This window comes from Vitis vinifera, chromosome 6, assembly GCF_030704535.1.
Source record: "Vitis vinifera cultivar Pinot Noir 40024 chromosome 6, ASM3070453v1".
NCBI lineage: Eukaryota > Viridiplantae > Streptophyta > Magnoliopsida > Vitales > Vitaceae > Vitis > Vitis vinifera.
Window position 1 is genome coordinate 3,028,699 of NC_081810.1, and position 14,949 is coordinate 3,043,647.

Genomic DNA, 14,949 nt, shown 5'->3' on the forward strand with positions numbered 1-14,949 from the left:
ATTAAATTATCAATTCCACATGAAAGTTAAGATTTTCTACAAGCTAAGATTTTTTATTTTTAAAATAAAAAATAATAAATTTTATATAAAATACAATAACTTTGAAAAGTTTTAAAAAATATTCAAAAAAATCGAGATATAACAAATTTTACTACATTAAATTTAATTTTTTTTAAAAAAAGAATTGAAAATGATTTTTAAAAATCTATACTTTCTATAAATTTACGTTTATATTTTTAAAAATAAAAAATATATCCAAATGTATAATTAGTTAAAACATGAATTTAATATTAGATGAATGTCGCTTTAGACAAGTATATTGCTTGTATAACCTTTTTATTTATACGACGACATTTTGGGTATGACGACAAGAAGACAAATCCAGACCGTTGGAAAATGATTAAGAGGGCGCAAATTTCGAAAATGATCCAGTGGTGGAATGAAATCAAGGAGTTGTCAAACCACCTCGCTATACCCCTCTCTCTTCCCCCTGCTTCGCCCACTCTTCCTCCCCGCCATTTCTTCTTTCCCCCTACTTCGTCAAACCCTAGGGCTTCGTTTGGTTCTTCCAGAAACCATTCTTGCGAGGAATTTTTTTTTTTTTGGAATTCCTTGTCGAGTTATTTTCTGTCATTTTCCTTTCCTTTTCTTTCCATCATTTATTTTCGATTACTAAACAGAGCCTAAAACTCTCCACATTGTCTTAATTCTCAGTTTTCTGATAAAATAATAGTATATTTTTGAAATGTATCAGCTGTTGCGTGAGTCAAAAAGAATCTAAAATTCCAGGATCAACATGAGCAATGCGAATCCCGCTTTGTGTGTTTTTATGATAATTGCAGTTGCATGGAGTATTCCAAAGAGCGTAATTTGCCAAGATGAAAGCGAACTAAGTAATACTCCTGCTGGTGTTAATCTCTTCACCAGTACCATTTTCAACCGATTTTCCAATTTCACAACTGTTTTCAGAGATGAGATTAAAAAGCATTTGAAATTCTGCATCAAGAATGTGTGAGTAAGATGCCATTCAAATTTGTGCTCAAATTTATGGAAACCATAAAATTTGAGAACCATATGTTATATTGGCATGCAGGGATGCTGATTGGGATTCGGCATTTAATTTCACATCAGACACCACGTTTTTGTCCAATTGCATTCGAAAAACAAAAGGTACTATCTGAATCTGCTTCCATATCTTTGATATTATTAGGCCAGGAGAAGATTTAGATTTACTTTAACAGCATAGAAGAAAAAAAAATTGTTATTAGAAGTGTTGGTTGATACCATTAAAAGAAGTCAAGCAATCCATTTTCTCTCAATGTCAAGAATTTCTCGATTCTGATGTTTTTTTTCTTGATAATTCTATTGTTGTTAAGAGATTCTTTTTTAATAATTTTATTATTGTTAATAGATGTTTGATATCACCTGGTTGGTTTGAATCTGGTCAGCCTTAGACAGCTTGCATACAGCCAACATCTCATTTGTTCCTCTTCCCATTTAACAATAATATCTCAAAAATATTTGCATGATTGTCTCTACCCTTCAACTAATATATCCTTCCATTTGAAAGAATAGGAAACATAGGATAGAAATGCCAACTAAAGTTCGGAACAAGGTGGGAATGTGCAAGCTAGCTCTAGGAGATCCTGAGATCTGTTCTGTTTTGAACAAGTGACGGCCTCCCCTATTTTATAAGCATATGAAGGCTCCAAGTATGCAGTTGTTTTTTATTTGGGATTATGAATCCTATTATATTAATATTGTCCTAGAGTATTCTAATGCTTGGTTTTCACACAATTCCAAAATGTTTATACCATTCCAAAGAATTCCAAGCTGATTCAGAGCATTGCAAACTATTCTCGAAACTGTATGCAAAACTCTAGCAAGTGGCATCTTGGCGGTTTTGTGAAAATTTGGGGCAAACCTGATAAAATGCGTTGCAATTCTTGCGGCAAGAAATATTGTCCAAGAAAAGACAAAAGCTAACGGTAACTAAAACAGAAAGTGAAAACAAGAAAGTTTCAATTGTTCTTGGATTTAGAAGTCCTAACCGTCTTCTCATAGATTCTTGGAAGTAGGGTGATAGTGAGCTCATTCTGAAACTAAAAGGTCTTTGATCTCATTCTGTTGGACTAATCAAGTACCTTTCTTTGTTCCTCTCATTATTTGTTTTTTTTTTTTTTTTTTTTGTTCAATTTTGCTGCTTTCTTTCATGTAATTTACAAATTCAGAAGCGAAGTATATATTCTCTCTAATGATGGCATTTGCGGATCAATAGGAGATATCATGCAGCGATTATGTACTGCAGCAGAAATAAAGCTCTATTTCAATAGTTTCTATAGTGGCGAGTCCAGGAGCACAAACTACTTGAAGCTTAACAAGAACTGTAATTTGACCTCATGGGTTTCAGGATGTGAGCCAGGATGGGCTTGCAGTGTTGGTCCAAATAAGAAAGTTGACCTAAAAAATGTGCAGGACTTGCCTGATAGAACCACTGACTGCACGACTTGTTGCGAGGGTTTCTTCTGTCCTCATGGCCTTACCTGCATGATTCGTATGTATTCGAAAATCCATCAGTTAATCATGTTGTGATCAGAACTTGCTTCTTTACATCTGTTTCATTAAAGTCATCATGGACCAATTGCATGCTTTATCACTAAGCTCATGTGTTCATGTGCTGCACTTTCATCACACCTCATGTGTTAATAGAAAAAGAAATAACAAGATTTGGAATACTTTAAGAAGAAACACTACATAGAAGAACTAATTGATACATTTACAAGAGTTACAATTTTAATCAGGAACAACAAATGCATTGCGGTGCATTAGTAACTAAGCACAAGATTACATTTAAAAGGACATTGACTGAAATTAGATACCATAAGGGAAAGAGCAGAGCATAGTGAAGCTACAGCAATAAGATGAACCTATTGAATTGATAACTGAACATAAAAGTCTCCATACTGACAATTGAACTGTTAACAATGTTTATAGCTGATTTGATTCATAGAAAAGTACTGATTTTTGTCTATTCGAAGAGAGCAAAGAACAAAAAGTGACAGTTCTTATGTGACTCCATTTGTTGTATCTTAGAAGTAATATAAATGAATGAACACCAACAAATCTCCTTTGTATTCTTGGGGGACACTGATAGTCTTCACACTTCAATTTCTTCTTGACAATCAAAATAGATAAGTAAATAAATAAACTATTCAACTTAGATGTCCACCTTTAATCCTTTACTAACTCAGGATCTCTTGGATAGTAGGTAGTAAGGTAAATTTTTTATGTGTAGGAATTAGGAATGATGTTTGGTTGAAAGAGGGGATTAGACCTGCTTTCTTTACCTCAAAGGTAACCATATACTTGGTTCAAAGACAGAATAGGATCCTTACCTAGAATTTAGAACTTTTCTTGCTCAACTCAGGTTTAGTAGGTCATGTAGAATTTGAAATTGGCAACCTATTTGACTATCTTTCTAAGAGCAGTTTCCAAATTAACATTTAGACCATTGCAAATTAGGATTTTGGTATCCTAGTCAACTATTTATTTGAAAAAACAAAAATGCTTTATCAATGGGACATTCTGGCTAAGGTTCATAAAATTCTTAAATTCTTTCCACATCCATCTGGGACCTGTCAAATACGATATCAAGGATTTGTCATCCTTATGGATGAATCAATCTTTTGAGAAAAGCTAGTTAAAGAGCTTCATTTTACACTCATGATATTTCTTTTTTCTTTTTCTTTTTCATTTTGTGATTCTTATTCTTCTTATTCCTATTTCAATCCCACTAGAAGTTTTAATCATATGCATCTTTGAAGAAGATCAGAATTTAACTCAGGAAATAAGTTTTGAGATAACTCCTTGTGATGAGCACTCATGAGCTACCTCTCCCTGTCATTACTTTCTGGCATATATTTCAAGGCACATGCCTCTTTATTTTGTGGTGGATAAATGTGGATGCTATCACCTAAGTTCAGCTCCAAACTCATTAAAAGCACTCCATGGCATCCATTCAAAGTTTCTTCTCACTCTTCAAAATTTGTTAGCTAATATTACTTCCTGAACTTTTATTGTCATGTCTGGCCAATTATTAAGAGCTTTTGAGCCCAAATTGTAGCCTGTGGGATTGCTTTTGGTGCTCAATATGATGAGATAGTATGTCTTGGAATTTGCACCAAAAAGGTGCGAATGGAAAAAAGAGAACTTATAGCAATACAATGAGCAACACCCTCTGATAACACTAACTTTTAATTATAGGAATCCATAAGTACTGGTGAAACTTGATATGTTCACAGATAAGCATCACTGTCGATAATGAAAAAAGTTGTGGTTGTCCTATCCCAATGTTCAAATTTGAGAATAGTAATCCATTGTTTTGGGATATTGGAATGTTGAAATTTACTATTCTCTTCCTTGTATTAATTGCAAGACAAAGCAAAAGTGTCATTTTGGGAAATTAAAGAGACCATACCAAGATCCCCACTTCCATTTATACAACAATTTAGCCAAACATGAAGAATGTAAAATCCTCATTACATTTTTCCACAAAATATTATATTTCAACATGACAAAACAACATTTTCTTCTCTCACTTTTTGTAAATATCCTCTGACAGGCACCATAGGTAGCATGTTAGCCATAAAAGATGTTCAATCTGGAATTCTACCTTTTATATTGCTATCCTTGTGAGTGAGAAATTACTCTACAGACTATGAGGGAATGCACTATGGGTGTTCAATAAAAGACAGTATTTGAGACTTAGGAAATGAAGTTTCCATTGAACTATAGTTAAAAGTGAGGCCCAGTAGGCACTGAAGGGGAAGCCTAGAAATGGAACTCAAATAAAAGAATATAGGAGTATATGGGGGTTGAACTAGAAATAAATCTTGCAATATTGACTTTCCTGCTTTCTGTTCATTCTTTTTGAAGGATGCTCTTCTTCTGGTCAATAGAGCACATTGCTTTCACTTCTGTAATAGGCATGCATGCATCATTTCATCTACATAGTAGAACTGATAAAGTTTCAGAATACATGAAAGATCCCTTTTTGACTTTCTCTTTAGCCATATATCTCTTATCACAAGGTCTTCCTCCACTAGCCTGGTTTGTTAAGAGAACTGAATTTTTCTAGTATAGGAGATAGTTTCTCAAGAACGTGTTCTTGTTATATGAAACCACCTAAAGTGAAGAGAAGAATAAGTAGTCTTTGAATACTATGAATGTAATGTAGTTTTCTATTCTAATAGTTATTCAAATAATCCCATATTCAAATATAGTATCATAATTCAGTAAACAAGCTCAAAGAATACATAAATCACAAGAGACGCTAAGCTTAATGTTGGAACCCCCTCAAAAGACATAGCTTTCTTCAGGGTAAAACCAAAGGCTTTATGCCAGAAAGATGATTGACTAATTCATTAAGGGTTACAAAGTTTTACTGGATTTGCAATGCTCAAAATTTTATAGGACTTGCAATGCTCATGCCTTACATGGGACTTACTCCTATACGCATAGATCAGTTCTTCACGTTCTCAGTGCAACAACTCGGTTTCCTTTTAGTGTATTATCACTTTGAAGCATGCGATCCTACAAGCCAATCTTCAACTAATCTCCAATTCATTGGTTTTAGGGTCACTAGTGTACTCAGGATAGTATAAAAGTTCTCTCTAATTTTTTCTTAGTGGTTGGGGTTTTTGTCTTTTTAAATATCCTTTTTGCACCAAAGAAAACTCTAACATGATCAAAAGTCGGAACCTATCATCTTATGCTTTTTAGCTAATAAAAAAAAAAGTCAAAAATTCAATTTCATATACAAAAAATCACAAACCACTCAATCATCCAAGGGGCCAATCGATCAATCATCAATTTGAAAAACCTAAGTTTCTATCTAGTGGATGATTGATTGTCCATAGAGGTGATCAATTATTATGCTACCAACTTTTCCTAAAAGCTTAAGCTGTTAGAATATGAGTTCACAATGTATATCACTGATAAATGGATGGGACAATGGAAAATCAACAACAACAATAGAAAATAAATAGATGGGGATAGTTGTGATAGGAGAGACTCAAACCTATAACCTCTAGCTCTAATACCATCTTAAGCTACCAACTTTTTTAAAGAGCTTAAGCTATTAGAAAAGAAGTTGACAATGTATACTAGGCAACACTAGAACAAAAATGCTTATGATCAATTGTCCCCTAAGGGGTGATCTGAGGGCAATTGATTGGTCCTCTAGTAGTCTTATTTATTTTTGCAATTTTTGAAATGACTTTGACCATACTATGCATATAAATGTCCTCCTGCCGATACATGCCTGATATATCCTATGGAAACGGTGGCTTGACACCTGATTTTGAAATTTTTTTATTCTTGAACAGCTCAGGTACATCCCAAGGTAGATAGTGTTAGGCTTCACCATACACATGATTCCCACCCTGATGATGGTGGGATAAAATTCCAGTTCCTAATGATTTTATAAACAGACTAGCTGGCACCTTTTCAGTCACTTTTTTTTCACTAAATATAATTTCTAGGATTGACATAGAGTTCATACGATGCTCAAATAGATTTGAGCATAATATAATACCAGGAGTTGATAAAAAGATCATATAAATAGTCCTGTTTGCACATTGAATATGAGAACAGTTAGAAAGCCATTTTGTTATGCTAATTCCCCTTTTAACTCTTTTGAAAAGCCTGCTTTCATCTATATGAAAATTTATCACCTTTAAGTGTTTAGGATGTGACATGGCATATTTGCGAGTCCATATTTTTTTTTTTTGAAGAATATGTGGAAATAATTGTCTTATGTTCTTGATGAGGTTGAATGTTCCTAATTTTATTTTATTTTTTTGTTTCCATTTTCTTATCAATGAAGCTTGCCCATTGGGCTCTTACTGCCCACTTGCAAAACTCAATAAAGCAACTGGTATCTGTGAACCGTAAGTTTAGATTCTTGATTGGAATTATTTCTTTTATGTTTAATTTCTTGTGTTTAGCATAATATAATTAACAGAAAATGTATGCAGTTACAATTACCAACTACCTCCAGGGCAGCAAAATAGAAGTTGTGGTGGAGCTGATATTTGGGCTGATATTGGGAGTAGTAGCGAGATATTCTGTTCAGCAGGATCTTACTGTCCATCAACTATCAAAAAAATTCCTTGCAGTAGTGGGTATTTATTATTATCCCATAACTTCTTGTACTTGTCCATTTTTTTTCTTTGAGTTTCTTATTTCATATTCATTTGTGTTTTAATCATAAGAATCTCCGGTATCACTCTCTTCTCTCATAATGCTATTATTTCCTTTTTTTTTTTTTTTCAGATATTACTGCAGGATTGGCTCTACATCTCAAAAGCGTGAGTCTCTTTTTTATTTGTAACTAGTTGTATTTTTCTGTTTCTCCTTAAAGTCCTATTTCATCTCATTATGCACCAGAATTCAACAAAATGGATCAAAGAGACTCTAAGAAACAAGAACACACATATATAAATACTAGATTTCTAACTTTGTGACTGTTGATACCATTCAACCTAAAGGGATGATTTTTTAACATTTTTATGGAGTACAATGTTATCCAAATTGTAAGTGGCAAGTCCAAAAGAAAAAATTAAAAAGTGCAAATAATCATACAACATTTTGTAGGTTACTTTAGTTTTAATTTTCATGTAGTAGTTTCCTGTAAGATGTTAAAGCACGTCTCTCATAAATTCTGCATATGTCATGAGTGTTTCCACTAAGTGCTTATTAGTTTCTGTGTCATTTAAACTTTGAAGTTTGTTTTATTTTCACTATACTGTTCAGAAAGCATATAACCTCTATGGATGATATTACAGGGTGCTTCCGGATGACAACTTGTGATAAAAATTCAGCAAATCAAAATATCACTGCATATGGAGTCTTGCTTTTTGTGAGTAATCTGTTTATTTTCAAAGGACAAGTATGATGATAGGTTTAAACCTTCATCACAATCTGTATCTATGGGATTATGTATTTTGGCCAATTTTGGATGATAGTGTCACGTTGTGTCTTTTGATTATTTCTTCGATGCACTGATCAAAATCCAATTTTTGTAAGTTATCACGAGTTTACTTTGTGAAGGAACAGAGCCAGGGTGTAATAGCAGTATCCATAAGTGAAGTTAAACATGTTTCACCATTTTATTAACCTTTTGGCTTCAGGGTGTTGCCCCAGCCATATCATGTTCAAGGTAGAATGCGTTTTTGTGGTCCTTGACTCCCCACACTGATCACTGGGGGGGTGGGTGGGGATTGTGGGGGTGTTGGGCGGGGATTGTGGTTGTGGCAGTTGATTTGAAGATATCCTTTATGACTTCTTTTTTTCTTGTTTGGTTAAGACACAACAGCTATGCTTGCCCATTTTCATATGCAAATTCTTGTTTATCTTCTAAAAAGTTCTATAAATTTATTGTAACACTTTTCATATGGCCACAGCTCATAGACTATATTTTTGCTAGGAACATCAAATATATTTCATGATTTCATTGTGCAATTATGATTTCTCTTATAGACACCACAATTGGAACTGACCCTTCACTTGTCAATGTAGGTCGGATTATGTATTATACTTATCTGTGTGTATAACTGTTCTGACCAAGTTCTCACCACTAGAGAAAGAAAACAAGCACAATCCAGGGAAGCTGCAGCAAGAAGTGCAAGAGAAACTGCACAAGCACGGGAAAAATGGAAATCTGCAAAGGATGTGGCTAAGAAGCATGCCATTGGATTGCAAGCACAGTTATCACGTACATTTTCTCGTGTAAAATCTTCCAGGCAACCAGATAAGATGAAAATTTCAGGGCCACTACCTGGAACTGATGCTGCCTTACCACCTATGCCACTAGATACTTCAAGTGCATCTGCAGCATCAGAAGGCAAGAAAAAGGGGAAAAGCAATCTAGCAAAGATGGTGCATGCACTTGAGGAGGACCCTGAGAGTCATGAAGGCTTCAATCTGGAGATTGGGGATAAAAATTTAAAAAAGAATATGCCAAAGGCTAAGCAATTGCATACACACAGCCAAATTTTCAAGTATGCGTATGGCCAAATTGAGAAAGAAAAAGCCCTGCAGGAGCAGCAGATGAACTTGACCTTCTCAGGAGTAGTTTCAATGGCTAATGATATTGAAGTCAGACCCAGGCCTATGATTGAGGTCGCTTTCAAAGATTTAACCCTTACTTTGAAGGGGAAACACAAACATCTGATGAGGTGTGTGACTGGGAAAATTATGCCTGGCCGTGTTTCTGCTGTCATGGGCCCATCTGGAGCTGGAAAAACAACGTTTCTTTCTGCTCTGGCTGGAAAACCAACCGGATGCACCATGACTGGTTCAATTTTAATAAATGGCAAGGTTGAATCAATGCACTCGTACAAGAAAATTATTGGTTTTGTGCCACAAGATGATATTGTGCATGGAAACTTGACAGTTCAGGAGAATCTATGGTTCAGTGCAAGGTGCAGGTATGTCACATTTAATTCCATTGGGTAGACCAACTTTAGACTGATTATCTTACTTCAAATTACATCATTCCCAAAAAATAATGACCTAAGAATTTATTAATATGCATTATATAATCATTATATGTTGGTGGCTATTGGTTGCATATTTCACCTTATGTTGCTTCTAGAATTACAGCCCCAATTTCATCGACCATCTACCTTATTGTCTTCATTCAGATGCCATGAAAAAAATACTCTTGGCAATTAATGGATGTATCTTTTTATATTTCAATGTTATTCAACTGTAGAATCTACCTTTTCTATTCTGAATGTCAGTTATTTTAACCAGCCTTATAACTAACAAATTTTTTAAGCTCAGGTTTTCAAAATCTGGCACAATGACTTGAACTAGAGTATGAATTTTGAATTAATCCATGAATGTATTGTTGCTGTGATTTTATTTTTTATTTATTTTTATTTTTTAGTTCAGCTTTTCACCAAATATATCACATCTTTTCTTCTGCTACTAATGATAATTGACTGCCTAAATCTTGTTATGAATCAATTTGCAAAACTTAAAGCGGTATCTTTCTTTTGGTCTGCAAATTTTTTAGGCCCCTACCTTCATGCAATTTCAAATTCTGAAGGATGCCACCAAAGATTCATTTAGATAAAAAGAAATTTGATATTACAGAAATCAATAACATTGTAATTAATTGTTCAAGTGCTACACTGTGTTCTTATGTATGGGCAATTTCTTTAAAGAAATACTCAAGAGATACTTCTCTTTCTGCTTTCTCCTTGTTTTTGGTCCTAGTTCTACCTTCTGTTGTCACATAATCTTTCTTCTGTGTTGACCTGTGCTATATTTATCATTTTCCATGTATTTTTATTATTGTAGATTATCTGCTGGGCTGCCAAAACAAGAGAAGGTTCTGGTTGTCGAAAGAGTCATAGAATCCTTGGGGCTACAGCCAGTGCGGGATTCCCTGGTTGGCACAGTAGAGAAGCGAGGGATCTCTGGAGGCCAAAGGAAGCGAGTAAATGTTGGGTTAGAAATGGTGATGGAACCTTCACTATTGATCTTAGATGAACCCACTTCTGGTTTGGACAGTTCATCTTCTCAGTTACTACTTAGAGCACTTCGTCGGGAAGCTCTTGAAGGAGTAAATGTTTGCATGGTGGTTCACCAACCAAGGTTAGTTAAAGGTTTGAAAATTACAAAAGTACACATTTTTAAGAAGTGTAGTTTCTTTCATCCTCCTTCGTTTATTTTTCTAGGTATAGCTTTTTCGTCCCTCTTTTATTTCTTTTGTATCCCATCTTCAATTGCTGGCATAAGGTTCTTTTGGAGTTTAGCAGAATCCTGGCTATCAAGCCTTCCTTTAGTTCATTGTTATCTCATTACCAGTCTTTTTTATTTGAAGAAATTAGGAGCTGTTATTCTTTTCAGCTTTTTTGCTCAAAAGCATTTCGATAAAAAGTGGCTGAAAATAAAGGAATAGTTAGAGGGCACAAGGGGACACTTTTTCCATCATAGTTGTTAGCGTCCAGGGGAGTACTCCTTTGACTTCTCTTTCCTCTTTTCTTCCTTTTTTGTGCCATTCTAGTATTCTACTACTTTTTCTTTATAAATTCCATTTCCTTCAAAAATAAGTACACTATTTATTTGGTGTGTTAACTTGCTAAAGTAAAAAAGAACATCGTTGAAGTGGTAATAAAAGAACTTATGGATCAGATTAGCAGAAGACAGGGATCTACATAAAGTAGAATGGATCAACTAGTTTGTGTAGCTGGCCCTAGTTGCTTGGATGACAATATCTTGTGTTGAAAGAGTCGGGATTCTGCAACTCCTGAACTGTTGACAAAGCAATTTTAGTTTTATTTATTTTGGGTGCAAAATTGAAGTGTAATATATAAAAGTAAATAAACTAGAGATCTTTTTTTTTTTTTTTGAATAACTAGAGATCTTCTAGTTTCTATATATGTAACTGAACTTCCTTTATGAGCAAAGGGTGATGAGTAATTTTTCTGCTTCAGCTACACCTTGTTCAGGATGTTTGATGATCTGATACTTCTAGCTAAAGGTGGTCTTACAGTGTATCATGGATCAGTGAAAAAAGTAGAAGAGTATTTTGCAGAACTTGGGATCAAGGTTCCTGACCGTGTTAATCCTCCTGACCATTTTATTGATATTCTAGAGGGCATAGTAAAACCAAGCTCAAGCACAGCAGTGGATCAAAAACAACTTCCTGTTAGATGGATGCTCCATAACGGGTACCCAGTACCCCTGGATATGCAACAGGCAGCTGGATTGACAGCATTCACAAATGCTGGAAGCTCAGATGTTGCTCATTCTGAGAAGCAATCTTTTGTTGGAGAAATTTGGCAGGATGTGGTGTCTGATGTCGCCTTGAAGAAGGATTATATACAAAATAACTTTTTCAAGTCAAAGGACTTATCAAACCGAGTAACTGCTGGTGTACTCCAGCAATACAAATACTTCCTTGGAAGGTGAATTAATGGTTCTCCTTTTCTTTTCTTTTTTTCATATTTTTAGCTGCATGAAACATTCTAGTTTTGTTGAGTATCAATTTGTTCAATTGCTTTTTATATGATATTATCTTTCAAACACATCATTTGATACACAAGTCCAAAGTTCATTCTTAGACAAATAAGTATTTAAAGTTGAACTCAGTAAGAAATATGGGGTGTCATAATTTTAGAATGCACAGTTCTGTCTGCATAATTCTTGTATGATCTCATTATTTCTTTCTGTAATTTCCCCCCTGTTGAAGGGTTATCTCTGTTACATGTATGAATATTATGAGGAAAAAATTCCAAATTCTGAAGAAAATATTAGAATGTTGAGAAGATAATTTTATAAAAGCTTAAGCTATTAGGATTTATGTATATCACATTCTATAGCCCTCTCTCATATGAAGTGACAGAAGTCAAATATTTGTGAGCAGTGATGATGGTTGAGAGCACTTGAACTTGAGAACCAGAGCTCTGATACCATATTGAGTTATCAATTTTCCCAAAACTTATTAGAATTTATACACACAATGTATATGATGCTCACATGGATATATTTATCAGCCATATCATAAACCATTGACATGAGTTTGTCTCAACAAGCATAGTGTGTTCATGTAAAAGTGTTAGTGAAGAAAAAATGGCAATGAAGGAATGACTAATTTCTCACTTTTGATTCTCAAAAAGGATGAGTACAACTTGTAATACAAGGTTGACTAAGCTGTATCTAATTTAAGACTAAATAAAGGAACCTAATTACAAGCAGATTTCTAGCGAAGAAATAAAATATATAACCATACAAATCAATTAAAATATTTATAAACAAATTATAGTCATTCAAATCTACATAATTTGTCAAATCTTCCAACAGTTAGGAGGAAGAAAGAAAAAATAGTAAGTTAATTTAGGAGATTCTAATGTAACATTCTCCAGAAGAAACAAGATGGTTTTATCCATTTGGCTACTCGGTTTAATCAAGTTTGTTGTCTTTTTAATGATTGATACTCGGTTTTTATGTTCCTATGGCTTCTTTAGGGTTGGTAAGCAACGGCTACGGGAAGCCAGGATACTAGCTGTTGATTATTTGATTTTATTGCTAGCTGGAATCTGCTTAGGAACACTTGCGAAAGTGAGCGATGCAACTTTTGGGGCACTTGGTTATAATTACACCGTCATAGCAGTTTGTAAGTAAAATGACTTATTGTGTTCTTACTGATGTATGGCTCCCTTAAATTTAACTTGCTTGCTTGACCATGGACTTATCATATTCCAAATTGGGTTGTCATGACATAGTTTGGCCTGCTTGAGGCATTACATAGCTTTGAGTGCCACTTGGTCACCTCCCATGTACAGCATGACATGCCCTTGGGAGAAAAAATTATCTGCAATATCATTTTACAATTAGCTATTCATTTGGAACCTGTTTTAGGATTGATTTTACAGATTTCTTATGGAGTCTTCTTCCACACCATGAGTTATTTCTCATCCATCCAAATTTTGGCTGCTAACTTTCAGCTCTCCTCTGCAAGATTGGGGCATTGAGATCATTTTCTCTGGATAAATTACACTACTGGAGAGAGAGGGCTTCGGGAATGAGCAGCTTGGCATACTTTCTCTCGAAGGATACAGTTGACCATTTAAATACAATCATCAAGCCTTTGGTTTATCTCTCCATGTTCTATTTCTTCAACAACCCCAGATCTTCCTTCCCTGATAATTACTTTATTTTGCTCTGCCTGGTGTACTGCGTGACTGGTATAGCTTATTTATTTGCCATCGTTTTTGAACCCGGTCCTGCCCAACTGGTGCGCAACTTGAACTTCAAGAGTCCACCTTGCTAAATTCCTTTGTTTATCAACAATAATATGCATTCCCTCCCAGTTTAATGCTACTTCTGTTCCGTGCAGTGGTCAGTTCTTCTTCCAGTTGTTTTGACTCTCATTGCAACCCAACAAAACCAAAGTGGATTTATCAAAAAATTATCTGACCTGTGCTACACCAAGTGGGCTTTGGAGGCATTTGTCATAGCAAATACTAAAAGGTTGGACATTAGCTCTCTCCATCAATAGCATTCTTTTCTGTCTGTATATTTTGGTTATGCTCTGCATTCCTTTCCTTTCTTGAATTTGTTTCAGGTATTCTGGTGTATGGCTGATTACACGGTGCGGATCACTTATGAAGAGTGGCTACGATCTGAACAACTGGGCTCTTTGTTTATCAAATCTCATCATTGCTGGTATAATCAGTCGTGTCTTAGCCTTCTTTCTTATGGTCTTGTTCCATAAAAAGTGAATTCATTCCACCAATTTTTCTTCAGTCCATTCTGTTCCCCACAATTTGTACAAATGCAAAGTTTCAATGCTAAGACACTTCCATTATAGTAACTCACATAGCCCCTAGAAGGAGTTAGGTTCTCTTGAAAACTATCATATGCTGAACTTTCAATGACAGCCTGTGATCTATGCCACATGTTTGTAAATGATAGAGAAAGCCTTTCCTACGAGAGTTTTGTTCTTCTTATATATACTTGTGGTTGAGAAAATTTACAAATAAATAAATAAAAGAAAAAAGGGTCTATTAAGGTTTAAGGATTAGTACTGCTGTAATCAGCATGAAGAAAAATGGATTTGGATATTGGGAAGAAAGTCCAGAAGAAATAGAGGAAACATGAATGTTAGGGTTCAAACATTGTGCCTATTATGCATTTAATCCATTTTGGATTGTCATGTTCACCTAAAACAGATGGCCAACATCTTCCAATTTCAGTTATCAAATTTGTGGTATTGTGTTTGATTTCTGCTTTTTTCCTTTCCCCTTTCATTTATCTTATCTGGCATACAAAATTTCAGCTGCACAGTTTAGATTTTTCTGGATCCTTCTTGGGGTACTGAGGTATGAAAATTTTAACAGAAGCTTAATTATTTTTGTGCTTTGTAGGATA

The 14,949-nt window shown here is 34.7% G+C and overlaps 1 protein-coding gene across 1 annotated transcript; it reads left to right on the forward strand.

Annotated features, from left to right (window-relative positions):
* The first annotated feature begins 401 nt into the window (after window positions 1–401).
* LOC100853718 (ABC transporter G family member 28) lies at window positions 402–14,596 on the forward strand. The gene is made up of 14 exons (XM_010652907.3): window positions 402–1,011; window positions 1,094–1,170; window positions 2,279–2,554; window positions 6,887–6,950; window positions 7,038–7,184; window positions 7,336–7,370; window positions 7,848–7,921; window positions 8,581–9,491; window positions 10,372–10,668; window positions 11,511–11,984; window positions 13,044–13,192; window positions 13,524–13,813; window positions 13,916–14,049; window positions 14,144–14,596. Exons 1-14 carry the CDS (start codon window positions 797–799, stop codon window positions 14,298–14,300), a joined length of 3,300 nt encoding a protein of 1,099 aa, XP_010651209.1. The 5' UTR covers window positions 402–796; the 3' UTR covers window positions 14,301–14,596.
* Window positions 14,597–14,949: the final 353 nt, after the last annotated feature.